The 25,188-nt window shown below is 51.9% G+C and overlaps 1 protein-coding gene across 4 annotated transcripts in view; it reads right to left on the bottom strand.

The window, feature by feature from the left end:
- The window catches only part of SLC6A6 (solute carrier family 6 member 6), an 87,509-nt gene that overhangs the window by 18,559 nt on the left and 43,762 nt on the right, over positions 1 to 25,188 (bottom strand). For all 4 annotated transcript variants that reach the window (XM_055260617.2, XM_063630695.1, XM_055260615.2 and 1 more), the window contains 6 exons: positions 24,683 to 24,817; positions 22,591 to 22,825; positions 12,395 to 12,527; positions 3,916 to 4,050; positions 2,612 to 2,715; positions 2,356 to 2,480 (listed from right to left, as the gene is read on the bottom strand). In XM_055260617.2, coding sequence (XP_055116592.2) covers positions 2,356 to 2,480; positions 2,612 to 2,715; positions 3,916 to 4,050; positions 12,395 to 12,527; positions 22,591 to 22,825; positions 24,683 to 24,817 — 867 coding nt within the window. The remainder of the gene's footprint in view (positions 1 to 2,355; positions 2,481 to 2,611; positions 2,716 to 3,915; positions 4,051 to 12,394; positions 12,528 to 22,590; positions 22,826 to 24,682; positions 24,818 to 25,188) is intronic.

Here is a 25,188-nt window from a genome sequence, read left to right on the forward strand (position 1 = left end):
ATTCGCTCGTTTCTGTATTTTAGTTTTGCCTTTCTCAAGCGAGCCTCTGGGAGAGGGTCTGAGCGTCTTTCTCTAAAAGTGCATGGGGAACTCAAGAGAGAGAAGTCCAGGAGACATAATCCAGCCACTCCGAGAACCTCTGGATGCCTCTCCGCTAGCAGACAATGTGCCATGCCACGTCTTGTTTGCACTCCGTTAGGCTAAATAATTATCTTGTTCAAATGCACTTTGCTCAATATGGTGCTTGTTAAAAGCTTATTAGAGAAATAATCACCCTTGATGTGCCGGCTGTTCAGACATCACCATGGGGAATAAATGACAAGGTGTTTGAAGTGGACGGGAGGAAAAAACAACTGAGATTGACAATATGTGTGTCTATGAAAATACTTCGTTGTCCGTGGAGGAAGATATATTGTATGTACCTATCTGTATCTCCCATTGCCAAATTCACTCCCTACTCCTGGAGATTCCCACTCAATTGCAATTGGTTTGCAAGCCTTCAGCTGAAAGCAAGCCATCTGCAGAGGAGGTATAAATCATCCCTGGCTCCCCCTCAGCACTCTAACTGCCAAACTCCCAAAGGGGCGTGGGGACTTCTGGAGTTACATTCTGCGTCCTCAGTCTCTGGCCTGCTTTTGGGGGCTCTTTGGGCTGGGTGGAGGGAATAGTACATCTGAGGGTCCACTTTGGAAGCAGGGACAGTGGAGAGGTGTGTGGGGGTGACGTGGATTTGCCAAGGGGGTCTTGCAGTGTTGTCAGGGGTCTCAGGATGGGGCTGAGCAGTGCGCATCTCTGCCAAGCAAAGAAGACAGTGAGGAGGGGCCAGGGGCTCTGGGAGGTCACAAGGGCCAAATTCTCACACTGGAAGGGCCAGAGGTTGTTGCATGTGTCCAGGGTGGGCTGAGTGGCAGGAGGGGGACACCCTTGTGTCAGAAGGCCTGTCCAGCATGTGACAAGTGGAGAAATAGTGGACAGGATGTTCAGAAAGCCCTGTTGTAGCCCCACCTATCCCAAGCAAAGCCCTTGCTCTCGGGTTGCTGGTCTCCTCATCTGAGAAGGGAACATCTGGACACACGATGCTGAGGCACCTTCTGACCCTCCAGTGCTAGGGCTCTAGGACTCAGGGACTGGGACACTGCCTCATGTTCCAAATACAGATGGCACAGGAGGTCAAGGGCAGTGGAATGGCAGGGCCTCCGGCTATGTCTGACCCTAGTCTATGGTGGTCCCTGAAGTTAATAACCCTCATGCTCTCCCATCGGCTTGGAAGGAGCCTCAGCCCAGGACCCTTGCCACCTCCAGGTAGCCCCAGGGAGGTTGTATGAAATTAGGACATGGACGGGGTGGGGCTGGGGGCTCAGCATGTAAAATAACAAAACCAACTGATGACCACCCTCCAAGTGAACTGTGCAGGGCCGGGTAAGGGTGGAGAGGCCGGAAAGGTGGACTTTGAGGATCCTGGGAGTCTGAGGGAATCCCATAACCCAAGCCACTGCAATTAAAGCTACAGGCCCAGGACCTCAAGCAGCCATGGCCAAGTCCCAGAATGGAGGCACCTGAGAGACTGCAGATTCTAGCAACTGAAGGCCCCATGATTCTCAGGTTCCAGAAGCACCTTGCTGGAACTCTGGGATCCCAGATTCCTAAGGTCCCCATCTGTGCAGAGTCCGTGATTCTAAGACACTGGCATCCTCCATGCCTGTGACTCCAGGTAGCCCGAGGAAGAGTGCCTGGTCAACCGGGCCCACACCCCGAGGGGTGACACTGTGCTTACAACCCACCCCCAGTTGGATCTGCCACCGTCCCAGTAGGTCGTCCCCTCATCCGCCCCCTCCCCCCACACACTGCACCCAGTGCCTACGGTGGTGGTGCCTGACACAGAGTGGGGACTCATTCACGAAAAATCGGTGGAATGGATGAATGCGTCTGCTTAGAGGGAGCGCGCTGGGAGCAAAGTGCAAAATACAGAAACCAAGGCTGAGAAGGTGGTGATGGAATGCCGACTGGTGGCTGACTTGGGCCTGAGTTAGGAAAGTGGTTTCTGTTGTGGAAACCAGGAGTTTGCTGGGGAAGGACGGGGGGCGGGGAAGACCACACTAAGGTAGCTAAAAATTCCCCAACTTAACCACCCCCCATGCTTTTGCCACCCCTCGGGCCAAATTGCAATAAAAATGTTTAAAATTTGGCTTTTGTACTCTTTGATATTTGGGGGACATCTTGGTGGCGGGGGGGTCCATTTTAGAAACCAGGCTCGTCCCCCCTCAAAGCCCCCTGGGGTCTGGCTTCATGCCTGCAGTACTTGGCTTACACACTAGGTGGCAGTGCCCACCACCACTGCCACCGATACCACCGTACCTGACTCAGCCACATCAGCAATGTCCACCCCTTGCTCTTGTGCCATGAAGCCCAGGATGGAAAAAATTGCGAAGCCAGACACAAAACTGGTACCACTGTTCAGGCATCCCAGCAGCATACAGTCCCTAAGTTACACATATGTCAGGGAGCAAGTTAATTCACAACACAAGGAAGCCACGCTCCCTACTTCTCTTTTTCTTTAAACATCATCATCATCATTTCTGAAGTCCACCAGGCCCGCTGGCGCAACACTTGCCTGTACGAGTTGTACTTGTACTTGTTGTAGCTCCCCAGTGAGGTCATAGCCCCCAGGCAGATGGCGTAAGAGAAGAATATCTGAGTCCCAGCGTCAATCCACACCTATGTGCGGGAGGGAGGTGGCAAGGAGAGAGAGGAGGGCTGTTAGAGCTGGCTTCCTGGAGGAGGCAGCGAGGGTTATGTCCACTTGGCGATGGCCTGGGGACGGGACCTTGCACATGCGAATGGAACATTTATGCTCGAATCCAAGGTGCCTTTCGAGGCAATACTGAGCTGCAAGGAGCCCCAGAAATCAAACACCCCACCTCCCAGCGACCTAGCATCAGGGTTAAGAGGCTTCAGAAGCAGATGGATCTGGATTCCAACCCTGGAATGACAGTGGGCAAGTAAATATCACTCCTGCAGCCTCAGTTTTCACATCTATAAAATGGGCTCCATTGCCCTACCCCATAGAGCTATTTCCCAGGTTCAGAGTGGCGATTCAGCCCAGTGCCAGTTACATGGCAAGCCCGTAAGTCAAGGCTGCTGTCACCACCATTGTTGTTACTGTTTGCGGACCCCCAAGTTAGAATGCAGAAGGAGTTCCCAAGGAACTACGCAGGCAAAGCTGCTCTCCAGAATCTTCACTAAGCAGCTCTTTCCCAGCTGTCCTCCAAGGTCGGCCAATCCCTCTCCCACCTGTGTCCTATCCAGGGGGAAGGGCAGTGGGGAAGGAGAGCACAGGCCCTTGGGAAGCAACTGGAAGGCCCTGGGGATTCGGGTCCTCAAACAAACCCAGAAAATCTCCCAGGGCTTTCTCCACCTCCCCGAGGTCACAAGACTAAGTGCCAGAAGGTGGGCTTTCGGTATCTGCCCCTCGACCCTCCAAGGCCATTAACTCTGAATTCCACCCACAGCCAAGGAAGCCCGCAGGCTCTCCAGGCCCCGAGTCTCCCATCCCCAGGATGCAGCAGCGCTTGTGGCTGCAGTGGGCAGAAGCTGGGTCCAAGGGGGAGACTTGCTCATCAGAAGATTTCTCCCCCTTACCTGGTGCAGGGCCTAAAGCAGCCTCTCTAAGTGGCCAGCCTCAGACGTCCTTGACATGAAAAGAGATGCACACAGCTAGAAAGGTCCGTCAGCACCGTGGACAGGCATACCTGCCACAGGCCCGGTGGAAACGTACCAGGGAGCGGTGGCCCAGCTAGACCTGTGCACCGAAGAACCACGGAAGATGTGCTGCCAGTGGCTTCTGCACCCTGCCCTGTCCTGTGCCGGCCCAGCCCTGGATGAGAGGGAGGACGGTGTGTCCCAGCCCCGCAGTACCTGTGGGTCCTCAAGGCGAGTGATGTCAGGATACAGATAGAACTTGATGCCTGCGCCCGCGCCCGGCAGCGTCAGCCCTCGGACCAGCAGCACCAGGAGCATGGCGAATGGAAAAGTGGCTGTGAAGTAGACGACCTGGGAGGGCGAGAAGGATTCAGGGGGCCATGGGCATCACTTGTTGCTGCTAAGTCCGAGCATCCTCTCAGAGAGGCAGAGGGGAGCACTGGTCAGGATCAGGGGTTCTGGAGCCAAGTTTGCTGTCTCACTTGCTGTGCAGCCTTTGGCGCATTGCTTAACCACTCTGGGCCTCAGTTGCCTCATCTGTAATCTGTGTATATACAGGTACCTACCTCACAGATTTTTTTTTTTTTAATTGGAGATGGAGCCTCGCTCTGTCACCCAGGCTGGAGTGCAATGGCACGATCTCGGCTCACTGCAACCTCTGCCTCTTGGGTTCAAGTGATTCTCCTGGCTCAGCCTTTCGAGTAGCTGGGATTACAGGTGCCCACCACCATGGCCAGCTAATTCTTGTATTTTTAGTAGAGACAGGGTTTCACCAGGTTGGCCAGGCTGGTCTCAAACTCCTGGCCTCAAATGATCCACCTGCCTCAGCCTCCCAAAGTGCTAGGATTATAGGCGTGAGCCACTGCGCTGGCCCACCTCACAGATTTACTGAGATTAAATGAAAAACATCCTATAAATAGTTTGTCCCAGGCACCATCTAAGCACAAAATACAGTGGTGGATAAGGCAGAAAACAAATCCCTGCCTTCGTGGAACTGACATTCCAGGGCGTAGAGGTGGAAAATGCAAAATCAGAGAGTAAGCTATCAAGTGCATGTGTACAAGGCTCAGCCTAGTGGTTGCCAACCATGGCATGTGCCCATGGCATGCAGGTCACATTAGTTAACAACTAACTACAATGTTGGTATGATTCCTATGGTTAGGGATCAGATAAGCAAGGGTTCAAATCCCAGCTCCGTCCCCTCATTTGCTGTGTGATCTTAGGCACATTGCTTAACCTCTCTGGACCTGTTTCCTCATGAGTAGAATTCAGATAAGAGTAATAGAAGCCCCTCAACAAGGGGTGAGCTGAGGATTCAATGGGATGATGCTTGTAACACTGCCACTCAGTAGGTACTCCAGAAAGGGGGCCTCTTGTTGACACTGATTTTGCTGGAAGGGCGAGACCTTCAGGGAAGAAAATGAGGCCTCTCAAAGGCCCTTAACTGGGAATAGAAAAGGCTCCCGGCTTCACCGGGCGTCTCGGAGATCCATGGCCTTCCCTGGGTCACACTGCATGTTCCAGAGAGGCCAAGATGAGGTGTGAGGTGGGGACTAGAAATGATGTGGCCATCTCCTCCCAAAGACCTTCTCTCCTCTTGTCCTGCAAGCGGTTTGTGGCTTCAGTTCTCATGGATGGATTTTCCCATCTTATTCAACACAAGGAGTTTCCAGACAGAGTTTACGCCTGGGAGGAGTTCAAAGGTGCCTGGCTGAATGGACAGGTAGATCCTAGTGTTTCAGGCAGGCCACTGGCTGAGTAGGAACGTCCCAGGCACAAGCCCACTTCATCCTTACCACGCCCCCCAGGACAGTGGTTTACAGTGGAGAAATTGAGGCTCGGTGGGCTTTAAGGACTTGCCCAGGGAATCAATGGAGTCCAGGATTTGAACCCAGAGCCTGTGGAGGGCTAATCTCTGTGCAGAAAGGCATGAAGTGTTTTACTTCGACATGCAGAAAGTCATGGTGGCCACCTTGAAACACTGAGACTGGCTGGCAGAGCCCTGGGCCACATCTGGGAATCAGGGGACCTGGGAGGAACCATTGCACAGTCAATGAACTGTGGAGTGGAAATTGAGATGAAGAGAACAGGACGAATGTGCCCATGGAGTTGGGGGTGCAGTGCCAGGGCACTGCTGGGGCCCAAGTATGTAACAGACACTGACCGATAGTGACAGAGCCCAAAACTCACCTAGCTGGCACCAGGACCCTCGACAGAGCAACTTCTTGTGGCCATGATCTCTTTGAGTAGAAACAATGAGAAAGGGGCTTTGGAAAAGGGCAAAAAGGAAGCTTTCAGGGCCTGCTTAGCTCAGCTGCCCTCAGCCCAACAACCCCTAGGCAGCGTTTATTGAGCACTTACTGTGTGCCTAGCACTGTTCCAAATGCTGTGACGTCTATTCTCACTGGCCCGTGCCCTAACCCTCTGAGGTAAGTTTTATTACTATCTGCATTTTGCAACAATAAAACTGAGGCCCAGAGAGAGTCCATCACTTGCCCAGGGTCACGTGGCCTTAAGCAGCAGAATGGGGACCTGCCCCACAGCCCACACATAGCGGACCGGCAAAAAGCCTCCCACAACTGACAGTTTACTGATTCTCCCGAAGACCAGAGGGCAGCCAGTAGGGAGGCCCTCGGGTCTGAATCTAAGCTTAGAGGCTGGCTTGCCATGAGACCTCCAGGAAGCCGCTGTCCCCTCTAGACTCTGTTTCCCCACCTGGAAGTAAAGGGCTGGGACCGTAGGAGCTCGGAGGTTGCCTCCCACTCTGCCAATCTAGGTCGAGGGGTAGAGAGGCTGTGGGTCAGCTGGGGAGCCGTCTCTACCAGGGGTTGCAAGCTGCCTCTGCCACCCCTTGCTGGTGACCTGGGCCTCAGCTTCCCCATCTGTCCACTGAGGATAAGGGAACGCTGACCTTGCTCGATGGCCCCTGGCCTGCGGTGAGCATTCAAGAAGCCTCCTTGGCCGGCACTGTCAGGATGGCTGTGCAACACTGACAGGGTGGGCCCTACTCCTGCCTCTGCCCCCGGGCGTCCTTTGTTCCTCCAGGCCTCAGCTTCTCCAGCCACCGCCATCTCTTCTCCTTGAGGCCAGGAGCCTACATGATTTCCCGAGGATAGGAAAGCAGACGTGGAGGGTGGGGCCACATCAGGAAGCCACAGAACGGGGGAAAGAAGTGAAAAAAGAAAACCAACCTGCCTCTCCCTTCCTGAGGACAGGCGGCCAGGCGGCCAGGCGCCCCAACCAGTTCCCACCTCTGGGTCCCTTTGTGGGCCACACCCGGGCTGGCGAACAATAGCTGCTGACAGCAGCCCCGCAGGGGTCTCCAGAGGGCGGCCACTTCAAAGCCAGCCAGGCCTCCACTGGGCCAAGCAACCGGTCTGTGGCCAGAGGGCTTTGTGTCAGGGACAGGGGTGTGGAGGTGACTTTCCTTGTTTTCACGTAGTTAGTTTATTTAACAAGCACTTATGCAGTGCAGACTTTGTGCGGGGCACTCAGCTAAGAGCTTCATGAGTTTTAACTCATTTAATCCTCAGACAACTGAGAAGAGCCAGGCACCAGCCTCACCAGAATTTTCTAGATGAGGAGACTGCCCAGAGATGTGGGGGCACCTGCCTGCAATCACAGTTACTGGTGGTAGATGCGAGATGGATCCAGGCCAGCTGGTGTCAGGTCCCCACACCTTTGGGATGTGTGTCATTGTTCCTCCCCAACACTGGTCATGCCACCACAGCCGTGTGAAGGGAAAATAAAATCTCAGGACCCCAAACTCACTATGCAGAAGGAAAAAGTTAAGCTTGGGAACTGAGTCACACACACGCACAAAACTGGCCTGCCTTCTGTTCTTCAGCAGAGTTGTGAGATACAGGCCACATATCTCCCCAGGGCGGCCTCCCTCACCCTGACAATGTAAACTCACAGCTCATCTTCACAGGTACCGGACAAAGAGACAAGAAATTAGCCATCCACCCACACATCTAGGCATGTGTCTCCTTCCTCCACTGTGTGTACACCCTACCCTGTGGAAAATGTGTGTATTCTCTACCCTATGGAAAATGCAGATTTGCTGAGAGACACCACGCATAATTACCTGAATTACCTGTTCCTCCGTCCTCTCCTGCTATTTCCCCTTACATTTTTTTTTTTTAGACATGGTCTCTGTCACCCACGCTAGAGTACAATGGCACAATCAAAGCTCACTGCAGTCTCAACTTCCCGGGCCTAAGGGATCCTCCTACCTCAGCCTCCTGAGTAGCTGGGACTACAGGTATGCGCCACCATGCCCAGCTAATTTTTGTATTTTTTAGTAGAAACAGGGTTTTGCCATGTTGACCAGGTTGGTCTTGGACTCCTGAACTTAAGCAATCTGCCCTCCTCGGCCCCCCAAGTGCTGGGATTACAGGTGTGAGCTACTGAGCTAGGCCCCCCCTTTATGTACTGAGGTTCTCAAAACCCTCTTTGGAAAAAAGTGCAGACCACAGATCCTACTGTGGCTCGTGTCTCCTTTTCCTGGGCACATCTTCAATCTTGGCAAAATAAACCTCTAAGCTGATTGAGCCCCCTGTCTTAGATGGGTTTTGGTTTACAGTAGCAGGTTTGAAAGCCACCCTTGCTTTGCAGAATCTGCTGCTCCGAGAACAAGCCCCTGAGAGTCATGCTTTCAACTTTTCCGTGGCGCCCCCGGGATCCCCAAGGGACAGGCTGATGCTAGCCGCTGCCAGGGGCCTCTGGTGGTGGCCCAGCAGGCCTTCCCGTGGGACATGGTATTTTTCCACTCTTGCTGGTGAACCTCCGTGGCTCCTCTGAGCCCTAGACCCAAAAGCCCTGTGGCCCAACTGTCCAGGAAACTCGCAAGGACAACTTTTCTCCATCCCCTCTGGGCAGTAGAAAAGAGGGTGGCTGAGCAGCAGGGGGAGCCTGGCATCCTTTGGGAGGTAAGGGTCTGGGCAGCAGGGCTCGCCATTGATCCCAGAGATCCTAGGCAGGCCCCGAGGGTCCTCAGCGCCCCGGCTGTTGGTGAGGAGCTTCACTAACTCATTTCAAATAAGGGGAAGGTGAGGCTGAGAAAGTGAAAGGGCCTTGTCCAAAGTTATGCAGTTTGGGGGATCCAGAGCTAAAAGGATCTGGCTCTGACTACCCCCTGCTTTGTTTTTAACAAAGGCAAAAAGAGCTGCTCCAGAGGCCGACAGCGAAGAGCCCCAGCCTCAGTGAATGTCCGTGCTCTCTCCGGGGCCTCCTCCCTTGTGCGTCTGCAGGGCTTGCACTTCCTATGTGAGTGTCTGGATCTCTGCCCCCTTCCCAGACCCCACTCTGTGACAGCAGGGACGTACCTGCCACATGCCCTACTTACTGCATCCTCAGGCTGGCACGGGGGTGGGCACAGGAGGTGGAAGAGTGTGGGGCACCCAGCTCGGGAGTGGGGCTGCCTGGGTCCAAATCCCAGCACAGCCACTGACAAGCTGTGTGATGCTGGGCAAGGTAATGAGCCTCCCTGAACCTGAGTTTCCCCATCTGTAAAATGGGACTAATAACTGCACATACTCCAAACCATGAGGAGGATTCAATGAGCTACCTAGCAGCACTGAGAATACTACCCGACACTCACAGGCTACTGTGATTTCCCCACCATTATCACTATTTGTTGAATGGATTAATGGCAGCCTAGTTTCAAACTCCTGGAATAGTGAAAATTACAAAAAAGGAAACTGCAACCTAGAGGCAAGGTGACTTGAACTCAGATCCTGAGCCTCTCAGGCTGGGGCTCTCCCTCCATTACCCTCCAACTCCTCCTTGCTGGACTAGACACGAGAGCAGGGCCTTGGCAGGATGAGGTCCGTCTGCTGCCTGTGGGCCCAGCTCCCACGTCAGCCACAAACCTGGTCTGTGGCCAGGGCTGGAAGCCATGGCCAGCGAGCAGGCAGCCTCTCAGCCATGGGGCTTGAGGAAGTCCACAGAGCCTGACTGTGTTTGTCTTGGCTTCTCTGGCCTGGCCCAGGCTCTGCTATTGTTCTGGGAATCACGCCCACCCCTGGGAGGCCTAGAACCACCCCACAAAGGAGGTTGTTGCTAAGGGTGAGACGGGAGGACCCCTGGAAGGTCACGTCTTTGCTCGGCCACAGCTGCAGCCTGGCACCCTCTCTCTGGCTTTGACGGTATTCTCCTGTGTTCTGCATTATGTCTCAAAAGTTGTTCACTGTCCCTGGCAGACATCAGCCTCCTCCATCAGACTAGGTGCTCCCCAAGGGTCTGGGTCAAACACACCTCAGGGCCTTTGCACAGGCTGTCACTTCTACCTGGAGATTTTCCCCTCCACATACTCACCTGGCTCAGCCCTTCACTTCCTTCACATCTTTGCCTAGAGTCACCTTCTTGGTAGGCCTTGCCTGGCCACCCTATTTAAAATTGCTCCCAACACTCCCCATTCTCCTTCTCTGCTTGACTTTTTCCCATAGCTCGCATCCCCATTTGACTCCTATACATTTTTCCCATTCGTTTTGTTACAACCTGACTCTTCCTGCCAGGCCATCAGCTCCTGGAGTACAGGAATTTTTGTCTGTTTTGTGAACCACTGCATGTCCCCCAGCCCTGTTTCTACAAAGCACCTGGCACACAGTAGAGGCTCAAAAAATACTAGCGTGTACATAAGTGACGATGTTTCCAGCACTGCTCAGGACCAGTGCTCCACAGAAACTTTCTCACTTCTGTGTGGGGAAACTGAGGCAGAGTGAAGAAGGGCATGGTGGCGTGCGCCTGTGGTCCCAGCTACTCAGGAGGCTGAGGTGGGAGGATGGTTTGAGGATGGCTTGAGCCCAGAAAGTGAGCTGAGATCAAGCCACTGCATTTCAGCCTGGGCAACAGAGCCAGACCCCACCTCAAATTAAAAAAAGAAAAAAGAAGAAGAGAACTAGCATTTCCAGAACTATCTGTGCCAAGCATTGTGCCAGGTGTTTAACACACCTCATTTTAACCCTTACTATCACCTATTTTATAGAGGAGGAAACTGAGGCTCAGAGAGGAGGAAGTGACCTTGGACAAGTCACTTGACCTCCCTAAGCCTGAGTTTTTTCATTGTTTAAAGAAAGGAATAAAATGGTGTCCTTGTAAGACAGAGAACCAGGGTGGCACAGTGAGGGTGCTCTCCAAGGAGGTGCAGGAGATACCGATGTCCCCTGCTCCCACCTGTTCCGGGCAGGACCATGCTCACTGGTGTGCAGGGGCAGGTGTCCAAGGCCTGGACTGCTTCCCTTCCCCCAGGGGCTTCAGGATGGCAGGGTAGTTCTGCCCCAAGAAACAAGCAGAGGGCACTGTGTGTGTTGGAGGGGGGTGCACAGGATCACCCCCATTCTACCTCTTGCAACCCTGGAGTCCCAAGTCTTGCAGGGTAAGTGACTGGAATAATTACTTGGATCTCTACAAATCCATGATTTCGCCTCTTTAGGGGCTCTTTATCCAGGGAGAGCACATTCCTCAACCCTCAATTCCACTCTGTGGCTGGGGCAGCTAAGGTCACTGCCCACAGCTCCACCTGGAATGCTACCTTAAGACACTCCTTTGACTTTTGGGGGTTTTTTGATCTTAAAGAGATGTTCCCTCTTTTGGGATGTGAGTCACTGGGGAAAGCGTCGACAGGGCACCATCTAAAGGCAAATGAGCAAACGCCTTTGTTCTTTATAGCTTAGGGCCCTGGGTTTAGGCTCACACCTGTGATCGCAACATACTCCTGCACTAGACTGTGGCATCAGCACAGCCATGACAACAGCCAGTGTCTAGGTTATTAGGGAACAGTTTGGCTCTAATTAGTAACAGGTAACGTTTCAGTTATTGGTTAACATTTTCACTATTGCTAATACATCAGTTATACCTAAAACCTTAAAATTACAAGCTAACACTTTACATTTGTTAATCACTGACATTCTAGTCACTATGTGACATATTAATCAGCAGCAAACACTCCAGTTATGAATAATACTTTGGTTAACAGCTAACACCCTGGCCATGAGTGGATGATTTAATTATCAGCTAACACTTTCCTGAACAACTAACATTGGAGGTGCCGGCTGAAATGTTAGTTATAAGATAACTCAGTTAATCTGATTTAGCAGCTAAAATCTAAGCCAGTGCCTCTCAATCCATGAAGTGCACTTGGATTATCTGGGGATAATGTTACAACGCAGCCTTTGAGTTTGTAGGTTTGGGGCAGGCCCACGAAGCGCCCTGCAATGCTGATGGGAATGCTTGTGGCCCCCTCTGCAAAGCGAGGGTCCATGCTGTGGCTAATGGCTCTTACCACGGTTACTGGCTAACCTCCTGTTACCAGCTAACCTATTTATTAGATATCCAACATTAGTTATCTGCTACCATCTGCACTGACTGCCAATACCTCGAGATGAGAAAGCTGTGGTGGATGGGGGTAGCTCGTGTAGGCTCCTGCGAGCCTGACGCTTCAATATTCAGGAATTCTGTGAGCTGGTCATTAAACCATCGACAGCTTGAAAGCAAACATGGTGGGAGCACGGACACCACGAAATGGAGAAACGCTACAAACCTGGGTTTTACTTTTTTCCAGAGGGCGGGCTTAGCACACCAGCACTGGCCACCTCCCTCCTGGGGCATGGCTAATTACAGGCAGGAAGTGGGGGAGAGGGCCAGCCTGGCACAGCTCTCCAGGAGGCAGGCGACGGACAGAAGTCCAACTTACCTTCCCGGTGGACCTGACGCCCTTCCAGATGCAGAAGAAACACACTAGCCAGACTAAAAGAAGGCAGAGAGCGAGGTCCCATTTCAGAGAGCCTGGGTGGTCGATTCCAGGGGATAAGCTCAGCACGTTGCGCCTTGAAGCAAACACAGAGCCAGGAGTCAGTGAGGGGCCTGGCCCTAGAGTAGAGAGAGCCAGGGCCCAGACATTAACGGGCTGGGGGTCAAATCCCACCCGAGGTGCTGCATTTACATAAGTCACCTCACCTTTCCAAACCCAGGAATCCCCATTTGTCTTGAGACAGAGTTGTTGGAAAGAAAAGAAAAGGATGGACTCAGACTCCGGATTCAGGCAAACCCAGGTTCAACTCAGTCTGGCCTCAGGCAAGTTAAGGAACCCCGAGCCTCAGTTTCCTCATCTGTGAAATGGGCACTGATTTTCTGCCGGGATTTCAGCAGAACCTTCTTCAGTGCCAACCGTGGGCCAAACACTAGGTTCAAGTCTCAGCTCTACTGTTTGTTCCGTCACTGACAGAACAAAGTTAGCCAACTTTCCCAGACCGCCGGCTCCTCATCTATAAAGTGTTGCCCTCCCCCAACATTGTCCCTTATTATTTTATTCATCCCTGTGTAACCTGGATCTCTCACTAAAATGTAAGTCACATAAGGTCCTAAATTCACCTGGGATGCAGCTAGCACTTGATAAACCTTTGCAGATGTAACTGTGGTGTTCAGATGCCCAGGGAAGCTTCAGGCACACAGCCGGCACTAAGCAGTGCTGGTTTCCTCCCTTGCCCTGCCAGGGTTTTGAGGGTCTCAAGAGAGAGGCAGGTAAACGGTTTTAAGGATAATTGGCACGGGACAGCCACCAACTCTGCCCAGGATGACACGGCAGAGCATGGGTCTTTGGAGTCCAGACTTAAGCTTCCCGCCAGTCCGAGCTGATTCCTGCTGCCCTGCTAAACAAGCACACAGGTACCTACTCCCAGACATTCTTATGCACGACAGCATCTGAAGCAGGCCAGGGCGGTGCAGGGTACTGACAGTCCAGGCCATGAAACTTGATGCCCAGAAGTGGCACCCATGGTCCCAGAGCTCTGACTACTGCCACAGTGATCGAGGACAGCCACACTGAGCACAGGGACATCGGCCCTGCCCACTGGGCCTCCCAGGTTACCTGTCCACCACCGGCTGCTGGCCACAAGAGACAGGGTCTGCATGCTCCAGGGTGTTTGCGAACCCCTGGAAGAAGCTGAGTTTCCTTCTAATGGGAGTCAGCTCCCTGTTTGAAGGTCACACTCCCATGCAGGAGGGGCAGGGAGTGAAGTGTGACTCTGTGCCTCAGTTTCCCCTTTTGTAAAATGAGAATAACAGCTCCTGCCCAGGATGCTCTTGGGAAAGCATTCTGGAACATCCCAAGCTTTCAGCCAGTCTGTGGGATTACCCCCATAGTCAGGGCTCTGGTTCTTGGAACACACACCGGGCTAGACCCTTTATCATTTTTATTTTATTTTTTTTAGAGAAGCTTCAACATAAGGACTTTGAATAAATCCAAGATTCCCTTCTCAACTGGCATTCAAGCAAGGCCTTTCTTTAGTTTACTGCTGTGTTCCCAGCACCTAGAACAGCATCTGGCCCATTGGAGGAGCTCAATAAAGACCTGTTGAGTGAATGAGTGAATGAACGGACTCAACTGGGAGGACAGCAAATTCACATGTCACTGTAGGACCAATCCGTGAAATACTCCCACTAACAGCCATAAGACAGGACAGCTTTTCTTTGCCCTCTTCTTGCTGGTCACAGCGTCACCAGTGGGCTCCCCCTGGCACCAGGGATGTCAACATCATAATGCTGACGGACCACATAAAAGCTACCAGCAACCACCTGCTTTCCAAGGCCTTTTCAGTTTATCTCATCTGATCCCAGGAGTAGAGGCCATTCACCCCATTTTACAGATGGGGAAAACGAAGGCTTGGAGGGTCCACTTGCCCATGGTCACAGAGCCAGCAGGCGACACAGAGCTGCCACCCCAAGCCCACGCCTGTCTGACTCCAAAACCAGTGCTCTCTCTACTCCACTACACTGTTGGTCTGATTTTAAGAGAAAACAGAGCCTAAATTTTAACAATCTCTTCAGTCCTCTGCTATATGCTGGGATCACCTGGCACCTTGGGGCAGGGGGCATCTCTATAGGGCAGGCTGGTGGCCAACCGCATCCCAGCTGGGGCCCTGCCAAGCATGTGGATCCGGCGCCTGCCACGGCTTTAAAACAAAAAGCCTTTCCTCATTCTGCAGGGCTCAGCACCTTCAGTGAAAGCCAGCGCAGGCTGGGCAGTGGCCCAAGACTTCCTTGTGAATGGGCAGCACCAGGACAGGAGGAAGAGCACCTTTCCACCATCTCCCAGGCCCACCAGGTGCACTATCCTCGGTCTCAAAGGAAGCCTCCCTGAGGTTCTGGAAGACTCACTGTAGAGGCCCTGTCTGTCTTCCGCTGTCCTGTCCCACGCTGGGGAAATGTCTGTCTTTCCCACCAGACCCTGGACATCCCAAGGACAAGGGCTTTATATACTGATGAGATGCCCAGTCACAAGACAGCCTTTCCTTTGATTCTTCAGGGCAAGCTGGCTGAGAGGCTTAATACTCCAGAGCCCTGATTCTGACCATACCCAGCCTGCAGCCAGCTCATCTAACAGCATCTGCCCTTCTCCTACCACCATGCTGGTCAAACCAGTGGTGCCCAATACTGATGGGAGGCTGCCACACTGGCTTGATCAGGGCAGCTGACCAGCTATGGAGTCTACAACAAAGAAAATGAGTCCTCCACCTCCTTCTCCACTGCTGGTGGTAGTCCCTTTGTAGGACCTCATAGTGCCATCCAGGGACGTTTGCTTTGATCAGGCAATTCCATTCCTAGGATTATCTCCTATAGTTACACCTGCATGGGTGGCCAGAGACATAGTACTCCCGCCAAGCAGTGCTGTCTGTAGAGTGAAAGACTGGAAACGACTCAAATGTCCATCAAGAGGAGCTTGTAAACTGTGGAGCAGGCACACACTGGAATACAATGCAGCGGTGTAAAAAAACGGGAAAGTTCTCAGTGTTCTACTAAGCAACTAGGTCCTGAAGACAAAATGCAGGAAGAGGAGCAAGGTGAAGAACAGTGCATGAGACACGCTCCCTGCTGTGTAAAGAGGGAGGAAGACACAGACACATTTGTACTTGAATACACACACACTATTTTTGGCAGGACACACAAGCTGGTGGCAGTTGCTGCCTGTGTGGGGGAGGGGGACGCACTTTGCAATGTATTTTTGCACTATTTCAATGTTTTTAATGTGCACATATCACCTTTATAAAAGTTATTTTAAATTCTTGAAAAGCTTTATAACGGGCCATGTGAACGTGCTAGGACTGAAACCAATGTATCTCATCAATCAGGATTTGTCACAACACAGCCTGACACAGGCTCAGGGCCAGAGCAACTGACATTCTTTCCAAAGACATCTCAGGCAGCCATGCAGGCTGAATCTCAGGCAGGCCCCTCCACAGTCCCTTCCATGTCTGACTTCCAGGGTCTTCCCAGCCAGAAAGCAGTCGATCAGGATCCCAGCCAATCCCTACCCAGCGGTGAGGGTGTGCTCAGTAAACTGTAGAGTGTCATGCCGAGGGAACGCCATGGCACACTGCCACTCACCTGTGCCTCCTAAGCACCCCAGGAGGAAGCTGCACAGGCTCCCCACAGTGTTAACACAGCTCCCCCAGTACACTGTCTCTAACCCCTGTCCAGGCCCCTGACACCCCCAGGATGATTTCCAGCAGCCTCTTCACTGGCCCTCCTCCCTCCACTCCTGCCCCAACAAGTCAGAGGGAATCTATCAATACCTATGTCAGGCCACATGCCTCCTCTACTCCACATCCTCCCAGGGCTCCCGCTCCCCGGCCAACACGGCCCTCCTGACCTTGCCACTCAGACTCACTTTTAAGAGTGAGTGGGTGCCAATTAGTAAACACATAGGTCAACGGGTGTAAAGTGGAAGTGTTCTGGGCAGGCTGGGGGTGCGGGCGCCCAAGCCCTACCCTCATCCCCCAGACTCACCATCACTTCCTCCTCCTTCAGCCACCCTAGCTGCTATCTGGGACATTCTCTGAACAGGTTGAACGCGATCCTGCCTTAAGGCCTTGGACCTAACTGCTTCCCTCGGCCACTTGTTCCAAAGCTCCCTCGCTCCTTTCCTTCAGGTCTCTGTTCAAAGGCCACATCCCCAGGGCAGCTGTTCCTGGCCACCCTCTGTAAAAAACATCCCTGGTCACTCTCCTTCCCCTGTCCTGGGCCTATTTCTCATCACTTATTGCTTTTATATTATAATTTTATATGTGTTATCTATTTGTCTGCCTGTCCCACTAAAATGTCAGTCCCAAGAAGGCAGGGTCTATGTCTGTCTTGATCACTGAACAGTGCCTGGTACGTAATAGGTGCTCAGCTGACATTAGTTGAGTAAATTAATTATACCCATTTGGTTGATGGGGAAACTGAGGCTCAGACAAGTTCAGGAATGCACCTGAAATCACTCAGATAGAAATCAACCATGGACCTGGTTCCTTTTTTCTGATGCCATCCTGGGGACCAGCCACCTCATGTGCTGGGCATGGTGCCGGGGCAAGGGCCCCAGCATCCCCAGCTTCCTCGTCTCTCTCATACAGAGGGAGGAGACTCCAAGGTAAGCTGCATTCTTGTCCAAGAATAGTAATGATTCACTCCAGGGTGGGATCCAAAAAAGAATTGCCTGGACGTCTGTTTTGAGTCGGCCGCCCTGCTGCCGTCCAGCCGGCACTCAGAGATGTAAATACGTCCTCCTAGCCGGCCAAATCGTTTCCTTTTGACTTCAGGCCAGCCATTTATTGGCCATGGCTCTCCCCTGGAGACTAGCAGAGGCAACAATTATAAAAGGGCCTGTCCGCCCAGAGCACGGGGCCGTGCAGCCTTTCTCCACCGCCTCCTCCTTCCGACAGCTGCAGGGGAAGATTGGCTGAGCAGGCCTTGTTTGCAAATATGACTCATTTCTTTGATTCTAATAAAGTCTAATGATACGTGCCGAGCTCCCAGGGGGCTCTGGAGGAGCCTAGGAGGAAGGCACGGCTCCAGCCTGATGGAGGGCATCTGGCCAGGTCTGGCCCTGCCTGTCCTCCAGGGCGACCTTGGGACAGAGGTGACCCCAGACAGCAAGGAGCAGCAGGGGACAAAAGCTCTGCTTCCCCATCCCAGAGCAACTCGGCGCTCAATTATAAAGCCAGCATGGGGCCCCAGCAGCTTCTCATGAGGATCTGGGAAAGAGCAGCTCACTGGCTCCTGCTGAGAACGGTGACTTAGCACTGCACACAGGGTGGGTGTAGGGGGTCCAGGCAGAGAGAAGACCCCACAAGTAACCTGGGAGTGGGGAGACACACATGTGGCACAATGTGACCTGTGACCATGGACTTGGGCTCCCAGGCCTGGCCCGGGCTCTGGGCTGGTGGCTGGTGAGGACATAGACAAAAGGTTAGCTGGAGGCAGGATGCAGTGCTGAATGCCAGGGCTGGAAGCTTTGCTCCTTCTAGCTGTGCACATGACCTCGGGCAGGGCACTGCACGTCTTGCATCGTCAGTGTCCTGTGGCCGGCCCCCTGCAAAGCGCATCCCTGGTCTTAGCTCCACAACACTCAAGCCAGGCTGTGAGTCATTGGGACCATGCTACTTCTGTTTACAGAGGAGAGAAGAGGGCGTGGAGAGGTGAGGTCACTGTCTCAAGGTCGCGCAGCTGGGATGTGTGGGAGCCAGAGTTGAGCTTTGTCTCCCCCCACAAGGAAAGGCGAATGTCACCCATTGCTGCTCTGCTGCCTCCTCTGTGAAAACAGAGGGAGGAAGGGCTGGCAGGGAGCATCAATAGCGACCTTCCCTGCCCAGAAGAAGCTGGGAGATGGCTCCGCTCCCCTGGTGCCTCGTACCCCTGACTTCCAGAGACTACTGAGCACCTGCCAGCAGCACCTGCCGAAGGAAAGGATGGGCCAGGGACCTATGCATCTGGGGCATATAAGAGGAATGAAAGGAAGCAATGGCTGGGCCTGGGCTTCAGCTTGAGGGTCACCAAGACCAACCTTCGAGGGTATCCTCACTGCTCTGCCGCCCAACTGGCTCCCAGACAGCAACACGCAAAAAATCCCAACAAGATTCACTCGAGAGAAACCCCAGGGTCAGACGCTGCAGGGTTGGTGGCTATCTTCAGGTGGATTCAGATAAGTTTGACCCCAAAGGGAACCCAGACCTGCTGAAGGCTGAGGCCCCATATACAGTCAGTGCTCAGCATACATCCAGCCTCTCTTTCCCACCACTGTGTTCCTTAAGGAATGTCCAAAAATCACATTCAATTCAGTCACACCACCTCCCTTCTCATATATCTTCCATGGTTCCTCCTCCAAGAGAACAAAGTTCAAATGTACCCGCCTAACATTCAAGGCTTTGACCCTTCTCCCTGGCCCTACCTATCCCTCACCCGTGCATCCTATGCTCTAGCCAAACCATCCCAAATACTCATGTGCTTTCAGAATGCTGACTCTGCATGGGCTGTTCCTCCTACCTAGACTGTCTTGTCACTCTCCTTTTCTGCCTAGTGAGCTTCTATTCATCCTTCAAAGCCCAGCTCATATGCTCTTCCATCTGCAGATAGGGAAGTGAGACAGAGAGAGGTAGTGATTTGTTGCTCCACGCAGGTGGATGAAGACATGCAACTAATGAGGAGATTCAGCACCCAGTGAGCACTTGCTGTGTTGAAATTGTCTCAATCCTTTCTGCCAGGGTGAGATCATAGCATGGGAAAAGCCATGAGAGGGTTCTGAGCTGGGAAATAACAGGCTGGATTCAGAATTGGTTACAGAGGTGCAAGGATAAGGCACGGAGAGATCCAAGAGGCCAGTGCTGGTGTCCAGGAGAGTGATGGGGGTTCCATGGGGGTGACAGTGCATGGGGACAGTGCTCAGATTCTAGGTATACTCTGAAGGGGGAGCCAAGAGGATGTATGAATTGGATGTGGGATTTGAGGTAGAAAGAAGAGTTTTGGATGATGCCTAGCTATTTCTCCTACTTAGAAAGCCTCTGCAGAGACTGAAAGAAATGACAGGGGCAAGTTCCTAGTACTATGCTCACGGGAGTCAACTATTCCCCACTGGTTCTCTTGCCTTTCCACCATTGCATGCCAAGAAAAGAGAAGGCTCTTGAAGGCAGGAGGCCGGGTCTTTCTTGCCCATAGCACCTGGCTCAGGGCTGGAACTGAGCTGTCCCCTGGTGTAGTTCTCTGGCCTCGCCCTGTGCTGTGAAGGCAGGTCACAGGAGGCAGTGCTGATCTTGCCTAAGCCTGCTTTCCAGGCTCCTGCTCCGTGGCCCTCAATCTTCCCCAGGGTTCTAGAAAGAGGGCAACTTATTTGTGAATGTTCAGGTGGTCTCACAAAGCTCTGCTGGAATCTGGGGCTGGGGGTCCAGGGGTAGGAGAGGTGTGAGAGCCGGAGCGGGAGGTGAGTACCAAGCTGGCAGCCAGGGCTCTTTGGACAGAGCAAATCCACCTGGATCATGCAGAAGCTTGGGAAGGTGCCTGCAGAACCAGACACTTTCCAAAGATAAATACTGTCTCGGTGTCTTCCAGGCCAGAAAATGGAGCTGGGGTGCTCAGAATAGAGATTCTGGAAGGCAAGCGTCCCAGAATACCCCCCAAGGGCCCAGTCCCTCTGGAAGGTGTGAGTGAGGACTGGCCAACCTGAGGACCTCACACTGCTCCCACATGTTCCTTCTCTAAGACCCCTGGGTCCGACAACAGCGAGACAAGCAGAGCCCAGAAGAGGATGGCCCCTTTACGATAGGGGGTGATTCTTTAGGTTCATAACACTTAAAGAAACTGCCCTGAGGGGTAGTTTTAGGCACTATGAGGGCACTCGATAAATAATAATGGATTCTGGCCAGGCATGGTGGCTCACACCTGTAATCCCAGCACTTTGGGAGGCTGAGGCAGGCAGATCCCGAGGTCAGGAGATTGAGACCATCCTGGCTAACATGGTGAAACCCCATCTCTACCAAAAATACAAAAATTAGCTGGACATAGTGGTGCATTCCTGTAATCCCAGCTACTTGGGAGGCTGAGGCAGGAGAATCGCTTGAACCAGGGAGTCGAAGGTTGCAGTGAGCTGAGATCATGCCACTGCACTCCAACCTGGCAATAGAGTGAGACTTTGTCTCAAAAACAAAATAATAGTAATAATAATAATAATGGATTCTCAGGGCTGGCCACCCAGGATCTCATGCAGTCAGGGCCATCCTACAACCCTGGGACGGCAGCACTGCCATTTCCCCAGGTGCAGGTGACAATACCACGGCCCAGAGAGCAGGACATTTCTGCCTAAGCTAGAAGTGGCAGAGTGAGGGTTCGAACCAGGCAGACCAGTCAATGTCTGAGGCAAGGAGGTCCCAGCAAATGCCCTCAGTAACTGGCTGAGCGCCAGCGTCCAGGAGTGGGGCAGGCCCGGTTTTCAGGCCACGCCAAAAACAGCAGAGAAAGGACAAGGCTGTGCCTTGGACCCCATTCAAGTGAGAAAAAGGAAGTGCCAGCCTTTCTTTGTCTGTGAACTCAGCTCCCCAGGGGGTGGGGAACTGAGGGGCGATGATTGTGCTTCCAATGTCCCTTTTGTTTGTAAGTGGAAAATACACACACAAGAGGAACCCCCAGTGACAGTGGGCCTAAGGACTTGCCCTGAGCATACACTGAAGGCCTGGAGCAGCGACAGTGATATGGACCGCCCAAGTAAGGGCTCCACACCAGTGAGGGCAACCGACCCCTTCTTTGCCAATGATGTCCCAGTCCTGACCTCAAAGCATGGCTGGGGCCAGTCGGTAGGCTGCTCCCTCTTCTCTGGCCCATTCCTGCACCAGCTCCTAAGAGGTCGGTAGACACCTTGAAAATGGCAAAACCACACACAAAAAAGACAGGGACTGTCCTCTCATGATGATTCAGAACCAGAACCACCCTCTTCCTTAACAGCACCCCTGCCCCTGGCTCACAACCTTCACAAGGCCTCATCTCAGTTATTTCCAGGGTCAAGGGGCTGCACTTGAGTGCTGAGCCCCAAGGCTGGCTTATGAAGAAGAGGGAAATGATGCACTAGCCTATTTTTGATCAGCCTCTAAGCACTATGTTAGAAGAATTTCTCCACATATCAGCTCACTCAAGAGCTCCCCAAAATCAGGACTCCATATCCTGCCTTTCTGATGTTTGTCCTCTGTATCCTCCCTGTAGTTACTGACTACGGTTCTTCACTCCTCTCATGAAGAGACAGAATTTATTTCCTCCACCTCTTGAATCTGGGTTTGTCTTGTGGCTTTCTTTGGCCAAGGGGACATGAATAAAAATGATACAGACAGAGGCTTGAAAAGCACTTGGGTTTCGGGGATTGACCGTTTCTTATTCCTAGAGTGCTTGCTTAGTGGCCGGTGACAAGCCCAGGCTAGCCTGCTGGGTGATGAAACCACAGGGACCAGTTGCCCCTCACACCCCAGCCAATAGCCAGCCAAACCCCAGAAGAGCTACCTAGAGGACCTACAGCTGCCTGCAGACACATGAAGGAGCCCAAGACCAGAACTGCCCAGCCAAGCTCAGCCCAAACTGCCAACAAGCAGAACAATCAAGACCTAAATAAATGGTTGCTTAAAGCCACCAAGTTTGGGGATGGTTGTTACATAGCAAAAGCCAACTGATGCATGTTTTTCACTCTACCTACTCACTTTCCACTTAACTACTTCAGCTTCATATATGCATTTTTCTCTGTGCAATAACAGAGAATATATTTTTTCTAAAATACATTAAGAAAACTGTATCATTTTTAGACAACATAAGTATGCATACCTGCCTCACAGGGTAGTAATGATTCATTCTTTTTATCTGACAGGTAAAGAAACTGAGGCTCAGAAAGGAGGAGTGGCTTGCCTAAGGTCAAACAGCCAGTCAGTGGCAGAACTGGGATTCCAGTCCTGTCTATGGCCAAAGGCATAAATTTATCTCCAGATCTGCCCCCTCCTTCCACTCCCCCAAAGACAGTGGCTCCCGCATCCCAGGGGAGGAGATAAGGAAGTGAGCCATCCTCTCTGCCCCACCCATGTCCTCCTCCTTGCTTCAGTGAGGTGGCCTTACTCCCAGAACTCGATGACAGGAGAGGTGAAGTTGGTGGAGCTGATGGTGATCCAGACACTCTTGTTCTTGCGCATGGTGTCCTCCATGCAGTGAGGCGTGTTCCAGCTGTGGTTGCAGTGTGCCCAGGGCAGCTCCTTCTGGAAGGACTGGAACAGGTAGTATGTGGCCCAGGCCAGGATGACGATGTAGTAGACATTCAGGAGGGACACAATTACAATGGAGGCATAGCCGATACCTGCAGGTTGGGCAAATGAGATGAGTAAACATCTGAGGGAGGCCAGACCTACCATGGCCACATACTCAACTGGAAGGCCATGGTATCCCCAGGCCCCAAGCCACAAGAGGCCCTTCAACAGTGACCACCAAATATTTATAGGGTGAATCGATGGCTGGTTGAATGGAAAGGTGAAACAACAGATGGTTAGATAAATGGGATGGATGGCAAGGGGCAGGGGGTATAGAACAATGAATGGATGGCTAGATGGATGGATAAATAGATGGATGGATGAAAAGATAGATAATAAAGAGGATGGTTGATTGGATGGTTGGATGTTTAGATGGATGGATGGATGGATGGATGGATGGATGGATGGATGGATGGATAGCTGAACTGATGAGATAAATAGATGGATGAATGAACAGATGGATAGTTGGATGATTGAATCAATGGCCAGATGAATGGATAAATAGCTAAACTGATGAGTGTTGGAAGGATGGATGGCTGAACTGATGAGATAAATAGATGGATGAATGAACAGATGGATAGTTGGATGATTGAATGAATGGCCAGATGAATGGATAAATAGCTAAACTGATGAGTGTTGGATTGATGGATAGATATTCATTTGTTGCATAGATAATCAGTTTGTTAGATGGATGTATGGATGGTGGTTGGTTAGAAGGTTGGGTAGATGAATGAAAGGATGAATAGATGGATAGATGAATGGAAAATGGATGGATAGTCTAATTACTGAGTGGTTTAATGGAAGAAAGGCTTAAGGATAAATGGATTTATGTGGATGACCAAATGAAGAGACTCACATATGTTCCCATCTCTGCCAATTAAATCATAACAGTGATTATTTTGTGTGCATACTAAGTACTAAACATAGGACTAATGAAGCTACCATTCATTTGATGCTGACTGTATACAAAGCACTTCTACGTGGCTATATTATTTTGTCTTCATAGCAACCCTGTGAAGTAAGCATGCAACTATATTTCTATTTCATAGATGAGAAAATTGAAGTATAAAGTGACCTTCTCAAAGTCACAAAACTATCAAGGGGAGTTAATGAGACTTGAACCCAGACAGAAAGCCTCCTGAACCTGAATGCTTATCTGCTGCACTCTACTGCCAAGCAGCTACAGGCTTCTCTTTTTTCTTGTCTAGATGCAGGGGGTACAGGTGCAGGTTTGTGACAGGAGTACATTGCATGAAACTGAGGTTTGCACTTCCATAGATTCCCGTCACCCAAGCAGTGAACATAGTATGCAATAGGTAGTCTTTCAACCCTTGCTCCCCACCTCTTTTGGAGTCCCCAGTGTCTGTTGTTCCCATCTTTATGTCCCTGTATACCCAAGGTTGAGTTTCCACTTATAAGCAAGAATACGTGGTATTTGTTTTTCTGTTTCTGCATCAGTTCACTTAGGATAATGACCTACGGCTGTATCCATGTTGCTGCAAAGGCCATATTGCTATTCTTTATAGCTGCATAGTCTTCCATGGTATATATGCACCACATTTTCTTTATCCAGTCCACCACTGATGGGCACCTAGGCTGATTCCATGTCTTTGCTACTGTGAACAGTGCAGCTGCAGGCTTCTCTATGCAACACCCTAGGGAAGTGGGCATGCTGGGCCTGACTGAGCAGCTACTGCATGCTAGGCACTTGCCACAACTCCTTTCCCTCTACTCCTAAGCGGCAGCATCCGCATCACACTGGTACTGTACTGGCTGCTATCTTGTGTCAGCACAGAGCTAAGTGATGTGCATGAGGCTCCAATGGACCTGGCAGACAATAGGTGCTCAATAAAAATGTGTGGAACTGATGAGAACCAGGCCCCAAGTGACCTCTGTCCCATACTCACCAGAGAACAAGGGGCAGATCTTTTCCCAGCAGGTGATGCCCCCTTCAGAGGTGTACTGGCCTATGATGATCTCCAAGAAAAACACAGGCAGGCCGCTCCCAAACAGGAAAATAAAATATGGTATGAGAAACGCACCTGTAGAGAGCAGAATGGGCAAAGGTGAGGCTGTGGCCACGGCAGTGCCGACGCAGAAGGCTCCCAAGCCTTCCCAGCCAATGGAACCAGAGAGAATGCATGAGGGGCATGAGGCTCAAGGCCAAACTCTTGGACCTGGTGGGAAATGCTCCAGGCCCGGCCCACCTGGCCAAGTGGTTTCACCTTTCCAGTGTGCCCTCCCTCTCTCCTTCAAATCTACCAGGGACTTCAAGCCTCAGAGCCTTCTTCTTTTTTTTTTTTTTTTTTTTTTTGAGGTGGAGTCTCCCTCTGTCACCCAGGCTGGAGTGCAGTGGCGCGATCTCGGCTCACTGCAAGCTCCACCTCCTGGGTTCACGCCATTCTCCTGCCTC

Source organism: Symphalangus syndactylus, chromosome 21 (assembly GCF_028878055.3).
Source record: "Symphalangus syndactylus isolate Jambi chromosome 21, NHGRI_mSymSyn1-v2.1_pri, whole genome shotgun sequence".
In the NCBI taxonomy this organism is placed as follows: Eukaryota; Metazoa; Chordata; class Mammalia; order Primates; family Hylobatidae; genus Symphalangus; species Symphalangus syndactylus.